This window comes from Macaca thibetana, chromosome 2 (genome assembly GCF_024542745.1).
Source record: "Macaca thibetana thibetana isolate TM-01 chromosome 2, ASM2454274v1, whole genome shotgun sequence".
NCBI classification, from domain to species: Eukaryota; Metazoa; Chordata; class Mammalia; order Primates; family Cercopithecidae; genus Macaca; species Macaca thibetana.
The window spans coordinates 166,216,151-166,237,680 of record NC_065579.1 but is presented as its reverse complement, the minus strand read 5'-3'; the positions used below and the strand labels follow the sequence as shown (position 1 = coordinate 166,237,680).

General features: G+C 35.7%; 1 protein-coding gene across 1 annotated transcript in view; it reads right to left on the bottom strand.

Annotated features, from left to right (window-relative positions):
- Nucleotides 1-2,089: 2,089 nt before the first annotated feature.
- IFT57 (intraflagellar transport 57) overlaps nucleotides 2,090-21,530 on the bottom strand; it is a 63,780-nt gene continuing 44,339 nt past the window's right edge. Inside the window, exons 7-11 of the mRNA XM_050781998.1 lie at nucleotides 7,925-7,996; nucleotides 6,986-7,117; nucleotides 5,569-5,631; nucleotides 3,494-3,560; nucleotides 2,090-2,477 (exon numbers count right to left, since the gene is read on the bottom strand). Coding sequence (XP_050637955.1) covers nucleotides 2,299-2,477; nucleotides 3,494-3,560; nucleotides 5,569-5,631; nucleotides 6,986-7,117; nucleotides 7,925-7,996 — 513 coding nt within the window. The 3' untranslated portion in view covers nucleotides 2,090-2,298. The remainder of the gene's footprint in view (nucleotides 2,478-3,493; nucleotides 3,561-5,568; nucleotides 5,632-6,985; nucleotides 7,118-7,924; nucleotides 7,997-21,530) is intronic.

The window sequence follows — 21,530 nt, the reverse complement described above, 5'->3', positions numbered from 1 at the left end:
GTCCTTTAGATATTTCCCATCATTATTTGAGTACTTCCTTTCTGGCAGAGAAAGTATTTTAGACTCACCTTGTGCTTTTCCTGTTGCAACCCAGGAATCAGAAATCTAAGACTTCCTTTTTTTTTTTTTTTTAAAGAAGAGAATTTAGATATCAAGATCTGAGTGTCCACAGTTGTAGTTGGGCTGTCACTGCTACTAGGCTCCCTCAGAGGACAGAACTAGGAAATATGTGTGTGTGTGTGTGTGTGCCTGTATTTCTACATTTTAAATATTTCTGTATTTCTATTAATCTATACATACTTTAAAAAACCCATGAATTCATACTGATGCTTCTAATTCTAATCCAATACCATAGGAAAAGAACTCATTGTTTTTAATCACTCTCTTGAAACTATACCAAGCATGCAGGCTTAATGTCATTAAACTCTTCATGCTATAGAATAAGAGCTAGAAGGTATCTTGGATCCACATAGTGCCAGTCATGTACTCATCCATTTACTAACTTAATACATTTACTAGACACTTTCTATGTGCTGGGCACCTGGCAAGGAATATGGAAATAAAAGATTTTGTACTATCCTAAAGTAGCTCAATTTATTAGGTAGGACAGAAGAAAATAACAATATAGTATAATAAGCTCTTTATTCAAGGTATGCACAGTGTTCTATAGGAAGAGAGGAGGAGCATAGAGGCCAACCTGAGTTAACTGAAACATTTCAGAGAAGGAGGTAAAAATAGGAGGCTTATACTACTCATTGGAAGAATTTTTAGATTTTTACATGTTTGCATAAATAAAGGGTGTACTTTGCTTCTGATAGAAATGCATTTTAAGGAAAGTTCTGATTATCTAAAAGTGTTCTCTGCGTTGATTGAATTCATCAAAAAAACTGTTCAGCCATGACAACAGTCATGCAAATAAATTCCCAGGACCAAAAGTTATGTTTCAGTTTTTGTACTAGACTCCTCCCAAAGACCATACAGGAAAAAAGCAACTTCAGATTTTTAAAAATGCTTATTTTCCCATGGTGGGTTTTCTGCCTTCTTTTTTTTTTTTTTTCTTAACAAATTAAATACACTGGCTTATTTGTCATTGTATTGATGGTCATCCTCTTGCGTAGTTTATATACACTAACTTTCTCCTATCTAAACTTATCTTAAACTAAAGAGAGGTCTAGTAAGGAAAGGGAAAGATTTATGTATGTGAGCATGTGGCAGGATACATCTAGAAAGTAAAAGCTAAGAAAAAAATAATAATATTCAGTGGAGAAAAGTATTAGGGTAAAAAATAACTTTTTAAAATTATTTTTGTTGTCCTAAACATAAAGCATTCTTATCAAATTTTACTACCACTGCTTTTGAAAATTATTTAAAAAAAATAATGCAGGCTGTCTCCTGCTTTGTATTCCCCTGGCCAGTTTTCCCCAGTGCTGTCTGGCACTCTAATGCTGCTTTTTTCACCAATTTAGAAATCCTAGCCTAGAAAGTTGCTCAGGAAGATGCATAAGTAAAGATCATCAGTACTAGAGGCTGATCTTCATGCGACCTGTCGTTGTTCCTTCTTCTACAAAATGGTTCCCTAGTATAGCTGATACCACAGAAAAAGGTAGAAATTGAGACATGCATATGCACCTTCTCTTCATTCTAAGACCAGAATCAAACACGACTGACTTATCATCATTCATTTATCCTTTTATTTAGTGGCCTTAGATCCTAGAAGATAGATTCCCTATAAAATCATTTTAGCCATGAAATATTCATAAGAAATAAACTTCAAATGTTAATGAGGATACTGAAGTTTTTTTTAACCTAAAAAAAGTGGCAATTTTAGGTAGCCATAAAGCTGAGGCAAAGGTAGTTTGGGTTCTTGGAAAGAATCCTGCCTACCCATCTTTAGTGGCCTCTGGGCACAAAGCACTTATGATCACTGTAGAGGTGGAGCGATGCAAAGGACTGTGTCAGCAGTCCATGTTGTGACAGCAGCAGCATCTACAGAAAACATAGGTCATATACCTTGGCTTACACAAGGAATGCTAAGAAAAATGAGCCACCAGGTGGGAGCTTTAACATAGGAATGATTAGTAAAAGCTCCTTAGAAAGTGAGAATTTGTAATTACTTTATTAAACATTACATTCAGTGTAAAGGCTTTAACCATCATAATCACCATGATATAATACGTGAGTATGTACATGTAAAAAAAAACCTATTGAACATAAAATTATGTTTTGAAATCTATGCAACATGAAATATAGTCTGATATAAAAAACCCAACTAATCAGAAACATGAGAACCAGTACGTTTTAATAAAAGCCTGTTGCTGGTTCTGGAATAACTGTGGCATGCATGTTCCTAGTCATGTTGGACTTCTCCTTCAGCTTTGATTGGAGTAGTGTGTGTTCCACAATGCCAATTCTAATGTCCATCTCTACAGTTTCTTGTTTCAGTTTTGTTAAGCTCTGTTTAATCTTCACCAAAGGAGCTGCAGAATGAAAATAACATGAAATGAAAATGTTCATTTGGAGTATCAGTGTATTACAGAATTGTATGACATTTTCCTCACTTTGTCTTAAGCCAAAAATAGGGTTAAAAACATAGCCAAAAACTTACTGACATTCACACAGTTTTGCTGTGGCATTTTAAGCACCTGAGATTTTTTAGGATGAAAAATGATGTAGTATTTGATGTACTGAGACTAAACTTTCTTCCTTTTCTAGGGGAAGAGCTGCTAAACAGGTGTTTAAGGATGTGTTCAAGATGATTTTATGAGCTAGTATATTTGTCTGTAGGAAAAGGAAATACAAAGGGGGAAAAGGGGAAGAGAGAATTATCTTTGAGATGTAGATAATGGGCCCACTTAAAACATATTGCAAAAAAAAAAAAAAAAAAAATTCCTAAACATTCCCTTTTGCAAGATCATTCGGTATATATCAATAGAACTCTAGAAAATTTTTCTAGGGCATAGAAAAGCCTTCAGCAATCACTACTAGCCCATATCAAAGTAACCTGCTCACAATGGAGGATGATTACCAGAGGATGATTAATTCTTCTCTATTTGACCCCTGCCCAGTCAGTTCTACTGGGGAGGAGGGAAAATAAATTAAGGGTTATCACATCACTGCCTTAGTGTCATTTGGGCATATACTTAGTGCCCTTTTGTACATAAAATAGAAAAAGTGAAGCTCATTTGATGAAAACAGAACACAATATTATTTTTTAAATTGGCATAACAAAGTACATATTTAAATACTTCCCACTCTTTGAATCAATAGTTTGAATTTTTAAAACCTCTAAATTATAGTAAAAAAGCCTACCCTTCTCAGCTGATTTGTAAGACAAACAGTACGCTGATTATCAGACATTTTTGCACAACGAATCTCTCTTCAAACAAGCAACAAATAATTTGTTTTATATATTAATACTATTTTGTTAAGTAGGTGTCTTGAAGAGCTATTTTTCTCTTGCTCAGTTTTTTCCCTAAAATGAGCATGTACTTACCACCATCAGTCATGCTGCTGCCCTTTTCTTCCATTTCTTGTTTTACCTTTTCTAATTCTTCCATAACCTTTCATGAAAACAAGTTTTCATAAGCATTACATTTTAATAAACTTTCAAAATTTTTGATTACGTATTAAGAAAATGTAATTTAGATATTAGCCACACATATAGAAAAATACAGACATTAGGAATATTTTGGACATAATTCAAATAAGATAAAATATGCAGATATACAAAGCTTTTCAGTTTTTCAGAATGCTCCTAATGATAAACTTCACCAAATGGCCGCCACGTCCGTTTTCTCATGTTGCAATATACTAAACACAATCAAAGTTGTTTTAGTCACTAGACACTCAAACCTCGCAATTATCTCATCGCATATACTTTGAAATTCTCTAACAATTGGTTATTAATTAAAATAGTATAAACATCCTAAAGAGATTTTAGATTTCTAAAGGTTTTCTGGATATCTTTCTTAATATTATAGTTCTATAAGACATTATGTCACTTTTTCCTCTATAGGACACTAAAAATGTTTATATCGGCCGGGCGCGGTGGCTCACGCCTGTAATCCCAGCACTATGGGAGGCCGAGGCGGGCGGATCACAAGGTCAGGAAATCAAGAACATCCTGACTAACGCGGTGAAACTCCGTCTCTACTAAAAATACAAAAAATTAGGCCGGCGCGGTGGCGGGCGCCTGTAGTCCCAGCTACTGGGGAGGCTGAGGCAAGAAAATGGCGGGAACCCGGGAGGCGGAGCTTGCAGTGAGCCGAGATCGCGCCACTGCACTCCAGCCTGGGTGACAGAGCGAGACTCCACCTCAAAAAAAATAAAAAAATAAATGTTTATATCATATGGCTATGTATAAGAATATTCTTATTGCTTTATCCAAATCATGAACTCCAAACTCCAGGAGGCATACTTTGCTGTCACACTTGTTCCTATCTGCACTCTATTTGGCGATTACACTACCATAGCCTCTATTATTAGCAAAATTCCAAACCAGCATTAATATAAGTAGAAAATACCATCTTTAAGAAATTGAAACATTTTACATGATCTACAACTAAGCTATAATTATTGTGACTTAGTAGGCTTTATTTTTATCATACTGGTGAGTAAAACTTTCCCTGGGAATAAAGTGCTCATCCAAGTAAAGCAAATTAATTTTTTCAGGCACCTGAAACGTTACAACTGGGGATAACTATCTACTCCAAAAGAAGTAAATGGTTCCCTGGACTCCCTTCAAGTGTTAATTTACCTAACATAAGTGAATACTTTACTTCTACATACCGTTTTATTTGCTTAGAAGCACCACAGGATTAGAGTCTAAATATTTCTAATGTAATATTTTTAGTGTTTTAAAATAACTTTATTCCTCAAATAATTTCTATAAAAAAGGCTTAATTCTTTCCTGTCAAAACAGTAAAGTTTGTTCCAATTATACTGGATTGTAACCAAAGATCATCTTGGATTTTAGTCCCAAATAAACTACTGACCTTTTTCCAAGGTTTTTTCCTCCTTTGGCTCTTCATTGAAAAATGGGAAAATATATCAGGTCCTGCCTCTCTTGCAAGATCATAAAAATAAATGCAACTATTTATTTTTATGCAAATATCCTAAAGGAGGAGGTTATAAGCCACTCCCAATTGTGGACAGAGAAATATACTCAGGATCACACACAAGTTATCAATAACAGTCACTAAAAATAAACCTTATATCTTGCAGACTAACGTTAAAATTTGTTATAGATTCCTTAAGTCAGTGCTTTACCTATTCATCTCCATGTTAATAATAATTATTATGTAAAAATATTGAGGAAAATTATAAGTGTGCTAATATTATGAGCAGGTTTTTTGTTGAATTTAATACAGAAACTTCAGGCATCTTGTGGAAACAAGAAATGTATCAATTATTGATTCAGTGATAGGAAAATTAGGGATTATCTCCTAAAGAAAATGATTTAAAGGCACAGAAAGCAACTGAAATTAGCAGTGTTAAACCATCTGTAGGTTCTCAATGGCTGGGGCCCAGCTGACAGGTGAGAAGCAGGGCAAAAGCATTGGTGTGTACCTCAGAGAGGAGTCTGGTTCTTTCCGTTACTCCTCCGTTTCCCTGTTGGTATCGCTCCTTTGCCTGAAAGGAAAAACATTTTGTTTAATGGCAAATACAAAGCAGCAGAAGATTAAATATGACTGACCTCTTTGTGTCTGCAATTTCTGCATGTCATTTTATGACAACCCCCTCCTTGTTTGTGAATACATTTGTGAAAGTGACATTTAACTGTAGCTGTTTTATGTCCCTAATAGGCACCATGTATTTAACTAAAGCACTACAAAATGATGAACTACCTTAACCTTCATAAACTGACTGTGTACCTCGCATGGGCATGGTTCACAATAAAAACTGTCCTTGGTCATTCCTAAACAGTTTAGGAGAGCGGCTCTTGGTCAATCTAATTTGCATGCTATGCAGAGAAAATCAGTCTAAAACAAAAAATCAATCAAAGTAGAGCACGAAGCTCAGCAATTAATAAGGATTAACATTCAGTAAGACAGTACAATCAATTGGAGTATGTTAGAAACAAACAATTATACAATATTAATATTAGACAAATACATGGTGGCTTCAGAGAGTTTTACATTATTTCGATAGTTAAAATATTCATAAGTAATTGTGTATATGAGGGAATACCTTAAACAAATAATATAATCGAAAAGTATAGATTTCTATTTGGTCTTTGAGAACTTCTGAAAGTATAGAGGTATCTCAAATTTATTTCTACTTTTTTCTCTTTCTCAACTTTGTCTGCTAAAGACAAAAAATATGCCTTCAACTGATGTTTACAAGTGTCCTTACTAGTCTTCTTTAACATCAGAAAATAGAGGGCATAAATCCCAAAGGAAAGCTTTTAGATCCCTACTGCTGGGACAAAGAACTGGTGCTTTCAAAGTCTAGTGATTTTATTTTTTGGTTAAAATTCTAAAACTTTGAAAGAATGAAAAATTTGTCTTATTTTATTAATTAAACTGCTTGTCTCTGAATGTGTCTTGCTTTCACATTCCTTATTATGTGGTTGTAAGCCAGAATGGCAAGGACTGTCTTCTTCCTTTGACACATGTAAATGCATACTATTCTTCCTCCTATGCCAATGGTAAATTAACAACAGACTTAGAAACAAAACCAGGTGTCCTGATACTCTGTTCCTAGTTTTCAGTTTTAAGCTATGTTCCCCCAACAGCATATGCCTTCATTTACTTAAATCAAATGAAGACGTGCATTTAAAGGCTTCTAGGAGAAAACAACTTCTATTACATGTAAAATGGAAGTAAGTTCACTTGGCTCTCTTGGCTTCCTAAAGTGGGCAGAAAATTGATGTTTTGCTGTTTATGAAAAGCATTTCATGATTCTCAAATGAACAGTATTGTGTCAAGTTTAGGGTTTAGGGTTGTTAACTTGAATAAATCCCTGGAAATAATTCTTAAATTACCTCACTCAGCTGGGCTTGAGCTGCACGATATTCTTGAACCAAATTCTCAAGCTGATTGTTTATGTACTTTTCTCGGCTGCCGATCTTTTCCAAAGTCCTAGTAATTTCATTATGGAGTTTGTCCAAAAATCCCTAGAAATTTCATGGAATTTGCAGACAGAAGAACTCACAAACATATTTTTTCAAAAATAGTTAAAAATGGGTTAAATCTCAATCTATTCTACAAATAATCAACTACATGTGCAAAAGAAGACACCTTGAAATTTTCAATAGCATAAAATGTCTGTGATGAGAAAATATTTTAATCACACTTAGAGGAATTTTAGAATAAAAATGCACCTGGCAGTGTTAGTCAATTCATTTGTCATTATACATACTATAAAATTTATGTGACTATAATTAGCATTATATAATGTTCACAATCAAAGTAGGTAAGGGAATAACATGAGTTTCCTATAGCACAATTCAAGGGGGACTGAAATATTCCAGATGGAAATAGACCCCTAAGCCTATAGCTCTAGCCTGGGACACATAACTTCTCAGTCTAGCTTTGCTTCTTTGTGACATTCTCCAAAGTCCCTATTTCTGGCAGGGCAACAAGCCTGCGGAGGCTGTAAGTTCTAGACATTGCTGGCCTGGTGTTCTCTCCTCCCTTAAGATTCAGAGAGGAAAGAATGATGAAATGTTTCTAATATATGTATTATCTATATATTATACATATATATCTTATGTATATACATATATAGCTTTTATTAACATGTAAGTTAGCTTTCTTTAGTTGGCTTAAATGTAAGGTCAGTTGAAATGTAATACGGTACATTCAATTAGTAAGTTTCTTAAAGGCAAAAATTGTGTCTTTTTCTTCTTTCATGTTCTCTTATAACAGGTGTTCCACAGATGAGTAAATGTACATTGATTCACCTAAAGTAATTCATATACCTTGGTCTCCTTTAGAGCAGATTCAATTCCACTTTTGTGCTGGTGCATTTGGTCAACATGGATTCTCCAATCCTACAGGCATAGAGAACACAGAACTAATGTAAAAAATATTACATTTCCTTCTTTCCCCTACTTCTTGTGAAGTTGTAACCTTTAATTACTTTGGTTCCTGCCCTATTTCAGGTGGGACAGTCCTATTTATAGCTTCCAATCAGATTATAAAGAAATATGTGTAGAGCACTTTAGGATAAAAGGTTCTAAATAAAGGTAAATTATTTTACATGTTCACAGAGTGATGTCTGACAATTTAAATATAAATTATTCCTGCACTGCTGGTAGTTAATATTTATGACTACCCATCAAAATGAAAAAAAAAATTCTAATTACTAGAAAAGAACTACTTGTTTAAGCAGTTACAATTCCGTTTGCCAAAAGCAATTCTGAACTCAAATATCATATATCAAAGATTAGTTTGTCCCTTGGAAATGAAAATGGGGCCCTCATCTTCATGAAGCCTTTTGAGTCTCTTTCTTAATAAAGGAAGTTTATAATAATTACTGGAGTTCATGTATTTTAAAATATCATCTATTACTATTAGACTGATCTGAATTAGTGTGCAAATCTGAAATCTACATCAACATTTTAATTTCCTACAAAATATATTTAAAATATTTCAGTTTACTACAAAGTAATAATTTTTTATTTTATTTTATTCTACTTTAAGTTCTGGGATACATGTGCTGAATGTGCAGGTTTGTTACACAGCTATACATGTGCCATGGTGGTTCGCTGCACCCATCAACCTGTCACCTAGGTTTTAAGCCCTGCATGCATTAGGTATTTGTCCTACTGCTCTCCCTCCCTGTCCCCCATCTCCCAACAGGTCTCGGTGTGTGATGTTCCCCTCCCTGTGTCCATGTGTTCTCATTGTTCAACTCCCACTTATGAGTGAGAACATGCGGTGTTTGGTTTTCTGTTCCTGTGTTAGTTTGCTGAGAATGATGGCTCCCAGCTTCATCCATGTCCCTGCAAAGGACAGGAATTCATTCTTTTTTATGACTGCATGGTATTCCACGGTGTATATTTTCTTTATCCAGTCTATCACTGATGCAGATTTGGGTTGGTTCCAAGTCTTTGCTATTGTAAATAGTGCTGCAATAAACATATATGTGCATGTGTCTTTATAGTAAAATGACTTATAGTCCTTTGGGTATATACCCAGTAATGGGATTGCTGGGTCAAATGGTATTTCTGGTTCTAGATCCTTGAGGAATTGCCACACTGTCTTCCACAATGGTTGAACAAATTTACACTCCCACCAACAGTGTAAAAGTGTTCCTATTCTCCACATCCTCTCCAGCATGTGTTGTTTCCAGGCTTTTTTGATTACCACTCTAACTGGCATGTGATGGTATCTCATTGTGGTTTTGATTTGCATTGCTCTAATGAACAGTGGTGATGAGCTTTTTTTCATGTTTTTTGGCCACATACATGTCTTCTTTAGAGAAGTGTCGGTTCATATCCTTTGCACACTTTTTGATGTTTTTTTTCTTGAAATTTGTCTAAGCTCCTTGTAGATTCTGGATACTAGACTTTTGTCAGATGGATAGATTGCAAAAATTTTCTCCCATTCTCTAGGCTGCCTGTTCACTCGGATGATAGTTTCTTTTGGTATGCAGAAGCTCTTCAGTTTAATTAGAGGCTATTTGTCAATTTTGGCTTTTGTTAACATTTCTTTTGGTGTTTTAGTCATGAGGTCTTTGCCCATGCCTATGTCCTGAATGGTATGGCCTAGGTTTTCTTCTTGGGTTTTTGTGGTTTTAGGTTTTACATTTAAGTCTTTAGACCATCTTGAGCTAATTTTTGTATAAGGTGTAAGGAAGGGGTACAGTTTCTGTTTTCTGTATATGGGTAGCCAGTTTTATCCCTGATCAACATCAATGTGAAAATCCTCAATAAAATACTGGCAAACCAAATCCAGCAGCACATCAAAAAGCTTATCCACCACAATCAAGTCGGTTTCAGTCCCAGGATGCAAGACTGGTTCAACATACACAAATCAACAAATGTAATCCATCATATAAACAGAACCAATGACAAAAACCACATGATTATCTCAATAGATGCAGAAAAGGCCTTTGATAAAATTCAACACTCTTTCATGCTAAAAACTCTCAATAAACTCGGTATTGATGGAACATATCTCAAAATAATAAGAGCTACTTATGACAAACCCATTGCCAATATCATACTAAATGGGCAAAAGCTAGAAGCATTCCCTTTGAAAACCGGCAAAAGACAAGGATGCCCTCTCTCCTCACTCCTATTCAACATAGTATTGGAAGTTCTAGCCCAGGCAATCAGGCAACAGAAAGAAATAAAGGGTATTCAAGTAGGAACTGAGGAAGTTAAATTGTCTCTGTTTGCAGATAACATGATTGTATATTTAGAAACCCTTATGTCTCAGTTCCAAAACTCCTTAAGCTAATAAGCAATTTCAGCAAAGCCTCAGGATACAAAATCAATGTGCAAAACTCACAAGCATTCCTATATGCCAATAATATACAAGTAGAGAGCCAAATCATGAGTGAACTTCTATTCACAATTGCTACAAATAAAATAAAATATCTAGGAATACAACTGACAAGGGATGTGGAAGACTTCTTCAAGAAGAACTAAAAACCACTGCTCAAGGAAATAAGAAAGGACACAAACAAATGGAAAAACATTCCATGTTCATGGATAGGACCAATCAATATCATGAAAATGGCCATACTGCCCAAAGTAATTTGTAGATTCAAAGCTATTCCCATCAAACTACCATTGACTTTCTTCCCAGATTAGAAAAAACTACTTTAAATTTCATATGAAGCCAAAACAAACAAACAAAAATCCATACAGCCAAAAAAATCCTAAGCAAAAACAACAAAGCTGGAGGCATCACACTATTTTGACTTCAAACTACACAAGGCTACAGTAATCAAAACAGCGTGGTACTGGTACCAAAACAGATATATAGACCAATGTTAACAGAATAGAGACCTCAGAAATAACACCACACATGTACGACCATCTGATCTTCAACAAACCTGACAAAAACAAACAATGGGAAAAGGATTCCCTATTTAATACAAAGTAATAATTTTAAAAGAGAAATTGAGAAATACCCATTGTAAAAGAAAAATATAGTAAGTTAAAGTAAGTGATGCAACTAGGCGATTTCTTCATTGCACATATATGTTTGCATACCCTGATGCTCCACTTTGCTATCTACACTATTTTGTGAGTAAAAGGATATTTTGTGAATAGTCCCATTCTACTATGACTTGACTTTGAAATGGCCTAGTGACTGCAGGGTAAAAAACTACTTGGGTACTTCAAATGTAACAATTATAAAATTATAATATATTAAAGCTGCAAAGAACCTCAAAAAGCATCCAGTCTCAATCTTGTCATTTCACAGATAAGCAAACAGAGGCCTGGTGACAGCAAGGGGAACACCCAAGGCCACATAGCTATTGTTGCACCTGCACAGAAGCCAAATGTAGTCATTTCCACACAACACATACTGGCAGTTTGACGTAAAGAAAAGGGGCAACTGGCTACCTGATAGTGAAGGTGCTAGAGTAGAAAACCAATCAGCACTTTCCTTTATCCTTAAACATTTTTCTGTTTCATGAGCAAAAAGTATCTCAGAATTGGAGAGCTGAAAAGAACCTTAGAGATCTATTCATCTACTTAACAATCATCTAGTGTAACGTTTTCATTTTATAGTTGAGGTGACTATTCACCACCCGTGACTATGACTACACAGAGTTGGCAACGGAACAAGGCCCCTCCAAGTCAGCTAATCAACACTGAAATAGAGAGAAGGGACAACTGGCTGGCCTCCTGCACCTGGTCCAAAAATGGCTAAGCCTCAAAATGGAAACCTACTGAAGCCCAGGTTAGCATCTTTATGAAAGAAAGTGAACCTAACATGCATCATTATATTATCATTAATTTTTTTGAAAAAGAACTCATTCTGCCTGGTTCCAAAAAGAATTTCAGAGGCCTTAATAAACACCAAGCTCAAGTATTTACATTGTTTCCCTCTTCCTAACAGTCTCTGTTTCTCTTTGCCTGTTTCTCTCCTTATATATGTATTTAGAAAAATGTATACATACATACATAGACAAATATATATTTTTATATATAGCTTTATTATAATGGATATGTTAAAATAGTTTGTGTTCTGCCATTTCTACCCAGCATTATTTATAAATATATTTTTGCATGTATTGACATTTAAAACATTTTGAGAGAAGCAACCATGCCTGACTCATCTAGGTATAACTATGACAGTGTACACTGATGTAAAACTCCATGGAGGGGTTGGTATTTCTGTGGAACCTTGAAGCATGAGTAGCATTTCAACAGGCTGTAAAGATGTGGGGAGGAAGCATGTTCTTGGCTGAGGGAGTAACATGAACAAGGAAAATACATGGAGACCAAGCAGCCTAAGGCTGGCTAGCATGGAAAACACAAAGTTCTTGGGGTGGGCTCGGGAGGATGGATCACAAGAAAATAAAGCTGGAGAGGGAGGTTCAATTAGATCAAGGGCTTTTCTTACAACAACTAAAGAGTACAGATTTTATTATGTAGATAATGGGGACCTATCAGATATTTTTGGTTTCAGTTTTAAAGATAAGTGTGTGTTTTGAGAAAGTAACAGCGTAAAGGACTGATTAGAAAAGGAAGAGACTGAAGGCAGGTAGGAACCCAGTTAGGAGGCTAATAGTTCACATGACATAGATTAGCCAGGTCTGAATTAGAGCAGTGCTTGTGAGAATAGAAAGGAAGGGATGCATTCAAGGGACATTGTAGAAGCAGAAATAGCAAAACTTGAAGACTGACTAAAGGGAAGTATGCACATGGGGTGACTGAAGATGGAGTAGTAGAGAGAATGTGTCTTTAAGGTTTCCAGCCTGAGGAACTGTGGGGATATTAATACTACAGTGTGACAAGAACAGCACAGATTTTAGGGAAGTCAAAAATACTAGCAATTTGTGTTTGCACTTAAGTTTGATAAGCTACTGGGACATTCTTGTATTTATAAAGCCCATTAAAGTGTTGATGGGCCAGCATTGATTTGTAATTACCTGCGAGGCAAATCTTAATATTTGTTTTATTAAAATCTTCTACATGGACACATTCCTGATATAAAGTTAAAAGAAGTCAAAAGGTATTCTTACCTTAACTTTTAGAAATTGTTCTCGCAGAAATAATTGGAAATACACAAAGATTAATGTATAAGTTCTTGATAAAAGTAAAACAGCAGAAAACTAAATATCTAACAGCAGAGGACAGTTTAAACTAATTTTGTAATATTCATTCCACTACTAAAAATAATGCAGTATGATACTGTTTCTATAAATCTGGAAACCAAGTAAAACTCAGTGATACTCTGTTTGGAGATACAAACATATGCGAACACACACACAAAAAAGACACTGTACACAAACTTGAGGATAGTGATTATTGTGGGTGGGAAGAGGCAGCAGCAGAGGAGCACACAGCTAACTTCAAGTGGTAATGGTCTAGTTCTCAAGTTGGGGGTTGGTTTATTATTGGGCTTCATAATTAAAATTGCTTCTCAACTTAAGATGGGGTACAACCTGATATACCCATCATAAACTAAAAATATCCAGTCAAAACTGCATGTAATACACCTAACTTTCCGAACATCATAGCTTAGTCTAGCTTACCTTCAATGTGCTTGAAAGGCTTACATTAGCCTCAGTTGGGCAAAACCATCTAACACAAACCCTACTTTATAATAAAACAGTGAATATCTCATGTAATTTATTAAATATTGTACAGAAATTGAAAACCAGAATGGAGTTCTGGGTGCTCAAAGTACAATTTCTACTGAATGAATATCACTTTTGCACCACTGTAAAGTCGAAAAATTGTTAAGTTGAACCATGGTAAGTCAGGGACTGTGTGTGTGTGTATGTGTGTGTGTATGTGTGTATATAATCAGGAAAAAAAAGACAAAAACCTTCTAGATGCCCAAGAAGTTCTTGAAAGGGGTTTAATATAGTTATAGTGGAAATAAATATAAATGATTATAACCGTGGCATTTTAAAAACATGAATATAAAAAGGCAAAATATATATCTTTTGAAAAACTATTAATACAACTTAGATAGTCAAAAGCTTTACAAAGGTTTGTGTCAAAATGAAGAAGAAATGGGTTTTAATGATATGTAAGGACTTGAAATCTATCTGGATCCCTGAAAGAAATAACATTAAAAGGAACTGTTAAACGATAAGATTAATTCTTACATTAGCAGAGAATCCATTAGATTACAATGCACTTTTATATGACTTCCTTTATTTGAGACTCACAAAGGTTTGGAGAGATTAAGTAGATATGGTCATCTCTTCTTATACTTCTACCTTCCCTTAAAGAGGGTTATGAGATTTGCTGGCTGGTTGTGGGACGAGTTCACTTTCTTGCTTCATGGATGCTGCTCTTGACTATGTGGTTCTCTTTAGTCTGTGGAATGATGGTGGACATGGTCTATGCCAGGATTGTGCAGAAGCTGTCAGAAGCATCCATTTCCCTGCTCTCTTGCTGTTTCAGACATGATAATAATAAGCATGCCCCACATAGGGACTATCCTTTCAGCCTGGGTCTGAGAGTAAGAAACATAGAACCCAGCTGGCGCAGAGCTGCAGCCGAAGCAGGTATCAGCAGATACGTATTGTACATGAAAATAAATGTGTTATTGTAAGCCACTGTGATTTGGGGGTTGTTATGCAGAAAAATTAACTACATATATGTATCTTATAGTGAGAAAAACTAAGAATCAGATAGGCTAATTGACTTTGGCAAAGTTTTATGTCCGAAAAATGGAGTGCGATCTCAAAACTGTGTTTTCCACATATTACATAATGCTTTTTTGGGGGATAAAATAAAGTACCAAAGAATTTATAAGGTAAACCAAGAATTCTTTTTGCTATTTATCAAGTTCTTGCTGGGGTCTACTGGTCACCTATTCTAAAGTGCTCTAACATGTTCATTTGGCATCATTTCTCCTCTCGACTGAAGATGAATATTTCACAAAATTTTGCATATTTTCTCTCTCAATGGAATTGAGAACACTAATACTACAGTATATCATTTCTTTAGAATTTCTATTTTTCAAAAATCCTCTCATATGAAATCACATGTATAATGCTAACACTTATTAGGTAAATAGCAAAGGTATCAACGTAACCATAGATCCCCTTCCCACTCCAAATTCTTTAGCACTGAATTATAACATTATCTATCTCCCTTCTTCAGAAACTGAAAAACTGTGATGAAGTATCTGGAGATGGTGATTCATAGTACTCCATAAAATCAAAAAGTATGAGATCTAGTTGCAGCTGTTAAGGTGACTCGCAGGACTACAAGGATCTCTGGGTTTTACTTCAACACAACGACACCTGAAAGATTTCCTTTGCATATGCAGAGACATTTTCTTTGTCTAGATTTCCAACTCAATGTTTAAAGCTTCTCTCTGAAACTGCAGGAGAAAGAGAAACTAAATCATGAGCTACAGCTAGAGATGGTAAATGGAACTTACATCTGTGTATAGGTTTCATTAATTTACAACTTGTAAAATACCAAATCCTCTTTTTTTTCAAAAAAAGTTGACTTTATGAGTGGAGAGGCATAGTGCTAAAGAATTATTGATAGAAAAAAGCCAAAGAAGTCACCTTCCTGTGTGCTGTGATGCTTTTTCTATGCTCAGAAAAAACCCACGCCAGACCACCAACTGACCATAGCAGTTCATGGAGGTCTATTCGCACTTTTTGCTTCTCCCTGCAAAAAAGCAAGAGCAGAGCTCCAAGGCTCTGATGTGTGTTGAATCATTTCCCATCACAAAAACGTTACTTATATTCTGACATTGACTCTACCCTTCCCTATTTTCACTGCCCACAATTATAAAGGTAATTACGATTCCATTATAATTACCGGTGAAACCTTAATTCAATGTTCTGTTTTGCACTTTTAGTGAATATAAAACTATTTACAAGGGGGATTATAGGCTCCATTTAAGACATCTAACTGCATTTTTCTCAGGCCATTGTTTCAACACAGAATTCACTTTCTCTAGAGATTTTCAAGATCACTCTAATGTATGGGAAAGAAATCCTATACCTCCATTTCACAGATCGGGTAACAAATTGAGGTTGTGTGATGTTTTAACACCACCAATCACAAAATGAACAAGAAACCAAGTATCCTTTCTCTCTCTTATAGGTTTTCTATTATATCAAGCAGCCTCCTTCATTTCCTTTCTTTGTTACCCAATTTCAATAAGAAGCACAAGAAGTTCTTATAACTCTCAATTCAAAGTCTGCAATTAAATGAATGTTTATTATCCTGGTTGTTTTGCTAAAGCATGAACACTAGGGATGCTTGCTGCTTCTAATCTTCTGCAGACAGACAATCCAGATAAAATAACCTTGCTATAATCATCACTAAAACTAGGATAAATAAGTCCCAAAGAAGGATTTATAGGACTCTCCTGCAAACAAAAGGCATAAAGCTTCAGTACAGTTTCTTTTGTGGTATCTACTTTAGTTACTTAGAAATTTTTAATCTCTCCTTCCTTGGGTATGGAGTAGTACCTCAACAGTCACATCCCTCCAGGGATCTTTTTAAATCTAATAATGATAATTATAATGTTAACATTCATGGAATGCTTAGTATGTGTCAGGCACTATGCTAAGCACTACTGGTACATCAACACATACAATTCTCTTAAAAAGTCTACTAAGATGAGGAAATTGAGACTTAGCTATTTTTAAGTAGACTGTAAACTCACACAGGTCAATCCATTGGTAGAGCCCAAAGTTGCAATGACCACTATATCATAACATCATTTTCCTTGATAAAATGCAGTAAAGTATACCTAAAAATTTTAAGTGGATAATGGTTAGGGGAGACTTCAGTTTGCTTGTAATATCTGAGTTCTTACAAGAAGGTTATTCATATATTAATAGTGCAATAAAAATGAATTGAAAACATTCTTAGGATAAACATATGTAATTATCGGTGTTATCAGAAAAAATATCCAGCCCCCAGATGGCTTCATTATCTTCCCAAACATTTAAGAAATAATTAACAACCTTATACAAACTCTACCATACAACAGAAAAACACGGAGAGCAATTGCCAACTTGTTTTATGAGACCTGCATAACATTATACCCAAACCTGACAAAGATCCCTAAAAACAAACAAAAATTACAGATCAATACTTTTTGTAATTGTAGAAATAAAAGTCTTAAAATATTAGCAAATCAAGCCCAGTGATATGTAAGGAGGATAATATATCATAATCAAGTTGCATTTATTCCAAAATGCAAGGTTAGTTTAACACCAAAAAAAAATCAATCGATATAATTCAACACAAAGCGGGGGGCGGGGGTGGAGAGGAGACAGGAAATTGTATAAATCATTTCAATCGATGAAGAAAAAAGTTATTTGAAACAAAATTTAATGTCCTTTCATGACAAAACCTCTTGCAAACAAGGAACAAAAGAGAACTTCCCTAATTTACTACAGGATATTTCTAAAAGACATAAAGATAATATCATCCTTCATGGTGAAACTGAAATACTGAAAGCATTCTCCCTGATAACACTGCTTACAGCCAAAATAAGACTACAGTTCTTAACCAGTATAGCAGGCAAGATAAAGTAAAAAGACAAAAGGCTCACAAAGAAAGGCGACTGATGTTATTTGCGAATGACATAATTATAAATCAGAAAAGGCAAAATAATTTACAGGCCTACTGTTAAGTTAATTTAGCAAGTCACACACACACACACACACACACACACAAACACACACACAGCTAGATACAGATATACATAAAAAATTGTATTTCTATATACCAGCAACAAATAAACATAAAATATACTTAAAAGATACCATTTTCAATAGTATCAAATAACAACAAATAGACTAAAGTGATAAGATACAGAGTCCAGATACAGACCCGCACATACACGCTCACTTGATTTATGACAAAGCAGTGTACTGGTGAAAGAATAACCTTTTCAGTAAACTGTCTGGGTCAGTTGCATATACATATGAAAACCAAGTAAGTCTTGAGTTCCACCTCACAACCATACACAAGAATCAAACTTAGATGGACTGCAAATCTTCTGAAGGGCAAAACAATAAAGCTTAAAAAAGAAAACAGTATGAGAATATCTTCATAATATTGGGGTTAGCAAAGACTTCTTAAAACATATGTATTAGCCATACTTACTCCCTCCAAAAAAATCATTTTGAGTATATTAACATTAAGTCACTGTTTATCATAATACACAAAGGAAAAGGAGAGCTAGAGTAGATATTTGCAGTACACGTATCTGACAAGGGATTCATATCCTGAACATATAAAGAACTTCTATAAATCAAAAAGAAAAGGAGATGGCCCGATGGCTAAACGTAAAAGAAGATATCCAAAAGCTAAATAAGCATATGAAAAAGTGGCTCAACCTCGTAAGTCAACCAGGAAATGCAAATTAAAATGACAATGAGATATCATAACATACCTACCACGATGATTAAACTAAAAAAGACTAAAACACTACTGAATGTTGACAAAGATGTGAAGTAACTGGAAGTTCATACAGTGCTGGCAGGAATATAATTTTTTTAAACACTTTCAAAATTTATTTGGCAGAGTCTACTACAGCTGATCACATACCTACACCATGACCTAGCAATTCCACTCCTAGCAGAAATTCCAGTAGAAATGTACATAATGCTATGAAAATTCTTCTATATGCTAAAACACATATAGAACAATTTTCATAGCAGCATTATGTATAATAGTCCCAAACTGGAAATAACTCACATATACTCAGATGCAGGAAGGACGAGACCTTGAGTTACGCAAATCTGCCACTGAAAGAGTGGAGAGCTAGAGACTGTCTGCTGACCATACTTTCTGTGGCTGGGCAGCAAGGCCCTGGGGATCTGGATAACAAATCCCTATTTCAACCACAGGGAGAGACTCAGTTATTAAATTTTTAAATTTTAGTTGCAGTGGTAGAAAGGTAGGGCCAAGTGGGAGTTATATTCCAAAAGTGACAAGTCTTGCGATTTCCTATGACATGTCTAAAAACTCATCTAGGGTCAACAATTCTTTGCAAATCTGAATGGCAGAAAATCTGATTAAGTAAAAGGGGCAAGGAAAATACTGTGATAGAAGGAGGTGCACATATCTAAGTTTACTCTAGGAAATACTTCTCAGACAAAAATCTATAAATTATCATGCTTTCTGCAAGGATGTGAGCAGCATATTTCTTTCATCCACAGAAAATCCTCCCTTCCCTAATAAAAGAACATTATCTGTATTCTCTTTTTGCCACTTGGCACAAGCAGATTTGCAATCTCTTCTTGTTCTCATTCTCAGAGTTATCCGTTTCATTACTGCACCCATTTGTGTATTTATTTGTGTATGTGAATGTATGTGTGAGAGAAAGAGAAAAAAAGAGAGTGAGACTGTCTATTCAATTAAATAACTTTTAAAAAATGAGACTGAATTTTTCTAATGAAAAACGCCCATTAGGTTACAGGATAATTATAGAATGTGGTTTTCCTGAATTTTTAAATCTGACATTTTCTTCCATTGTCAGCAGCTTAAAGTTTTCTATGGTACACTCTTGTGGTGTAAAAGCATAATTTTTATTTTTATGTGTTAAAGAACTACACATATGACTTAAAAAGAGTTAAGTAGCTATGTGTGGTATATATTGTGCTAATAAGGGAGGAGACCACCCCTCATATTGTCTTATGCCCAATTTCTGCCTCCAAGGGAAGAAGTAAAAACTAAAAGGCAGAAATGAAATCCACAAGCAGACAGCCCGGTGCCACACCCTGGGCCTGGTAGTTAAAGATCGACCCCTGACCTAACTGGTTCTGTTATCTATAGATTACAGACATTGTATAGGAATACACTGTGAAAATCCCTATCTTGTTTTGTTCCGATCCAATTACCGGTGCATGCAGCCCCCAGTCACGTACCCCCTGCTTGCTCAATCACGATCACACGCACCCCCTTAGAGTTGTGAGCCCTTAAAAGGGACAGGAATTGCTCACTCAGGGAGCTTGGCTCTTGAGACTGAAGTCTTGCCAAAGCCCCTGGCCGAATAAACCCCTTCCTTCTGTAACTTGGTGTCTGAGGAGTTTTGTCTGCCGCTCGTCCTGCTACATTTCCTGGTTCCCTGACCGGGAAGCGAGGTGAATGGTGGATGGAGGAGGCATCTCCTTAGGCGGCTTAAGCCTGCCCTGTGGAACATCCCTGCTGGGGACTCCGACCAGCCCAAGCCACGTGCATCCTGAGAGCGCTCCCGGGTAGGCATTTGCCCTGGTGGGGCGCCTCGCCAGAGCAGTGTGTGGCAGGCCCCTGTGGAGGATCAATGCAGTGGCTGAACACCGGGAAGGAACGGGCACTTGGAGTCTGGACATCTAAAACTTGGTAAGACTAGTCTTCAAAACTTGCCCACTCTGTTTGAGTGGAAGCATGGACTGATCACCCACAGTGTGCCTTTATTGGCACTTTGGTTTTGGTTTTGATTTGGTTTGAATTGCTTGACAGGACCGGTCTTGGGAACTTGCCCACTCCGTTTGAGTGGAAGCATGGCCTGATCACCCACGATGTGGCCTGATCACCCACGGCGTGCCTTTATCGGCACTTTGGTTTTGGTTTTGACTTGGTTTGAATTGCTTGACAGGACTGGTCTTGGGAACTTGCCTACTCCATTTGAGTGGAAGCGTGGCCTGATCACCCACGGTGTGCCTGTACCGGCACTTTGGTTTTTGTTTTTGACTTGAGTTGGATTGCCTGATTCTTTGGTTTTGGTTTTGACCTGGCTTGGATTTCGGATACTCTGATTTTGGTTTTGATTTTGGTTTGGTGTAAACTACAAAAGTGTATGTGTGCCCTTTTTACTCATTGTGTTGTGGTGTGTGTGTGGTGTGAGCGTGGTGTTTTGTCTAGAGGAAACATGGGTGAGGCACAAAGTAAACCCACCCCACTAGGAACTATGTTCAAAATTTTCCAAGAAAAAAAAAGGGGGTGCGGAATTTATATAAAAAGAGTGTTATATGGTAAATTCTTGTCCTGAAATAAATTAACTGGTTGTTTAAAGAAATAAATGTTTGTAAAAGCCAGAAAGTTAAGGCATGTCAAAAAAAATTGCCTGTAAAAGTCGTGAAAGAAAAAAAGGTTATAAAAAAAGTGTTTAAAAAAAAAAGAATATATGCAAAAAATGTTGTATAATTTAAAAGTAACTAGGCCTCCTGAATGTAAAACTATAGAAAAAACAAAAAAACAGAAAACAGTTTATGTGCAAGGTATATGAGAAAAGCAAAATACACCTTTGGTAAAAGGATTATAAGAAGGCATAAGAATGTACATTTTTACCTACATTAAAAAGTTAAAAATTACTGTTTTGAAGGTTTAAGCAAGGTTTAAAATGTTAATTGTAAAGAACATTCTGTGTGTAAGCATATTAGCTAAAGTTAAAGAAGTATCATCCAGT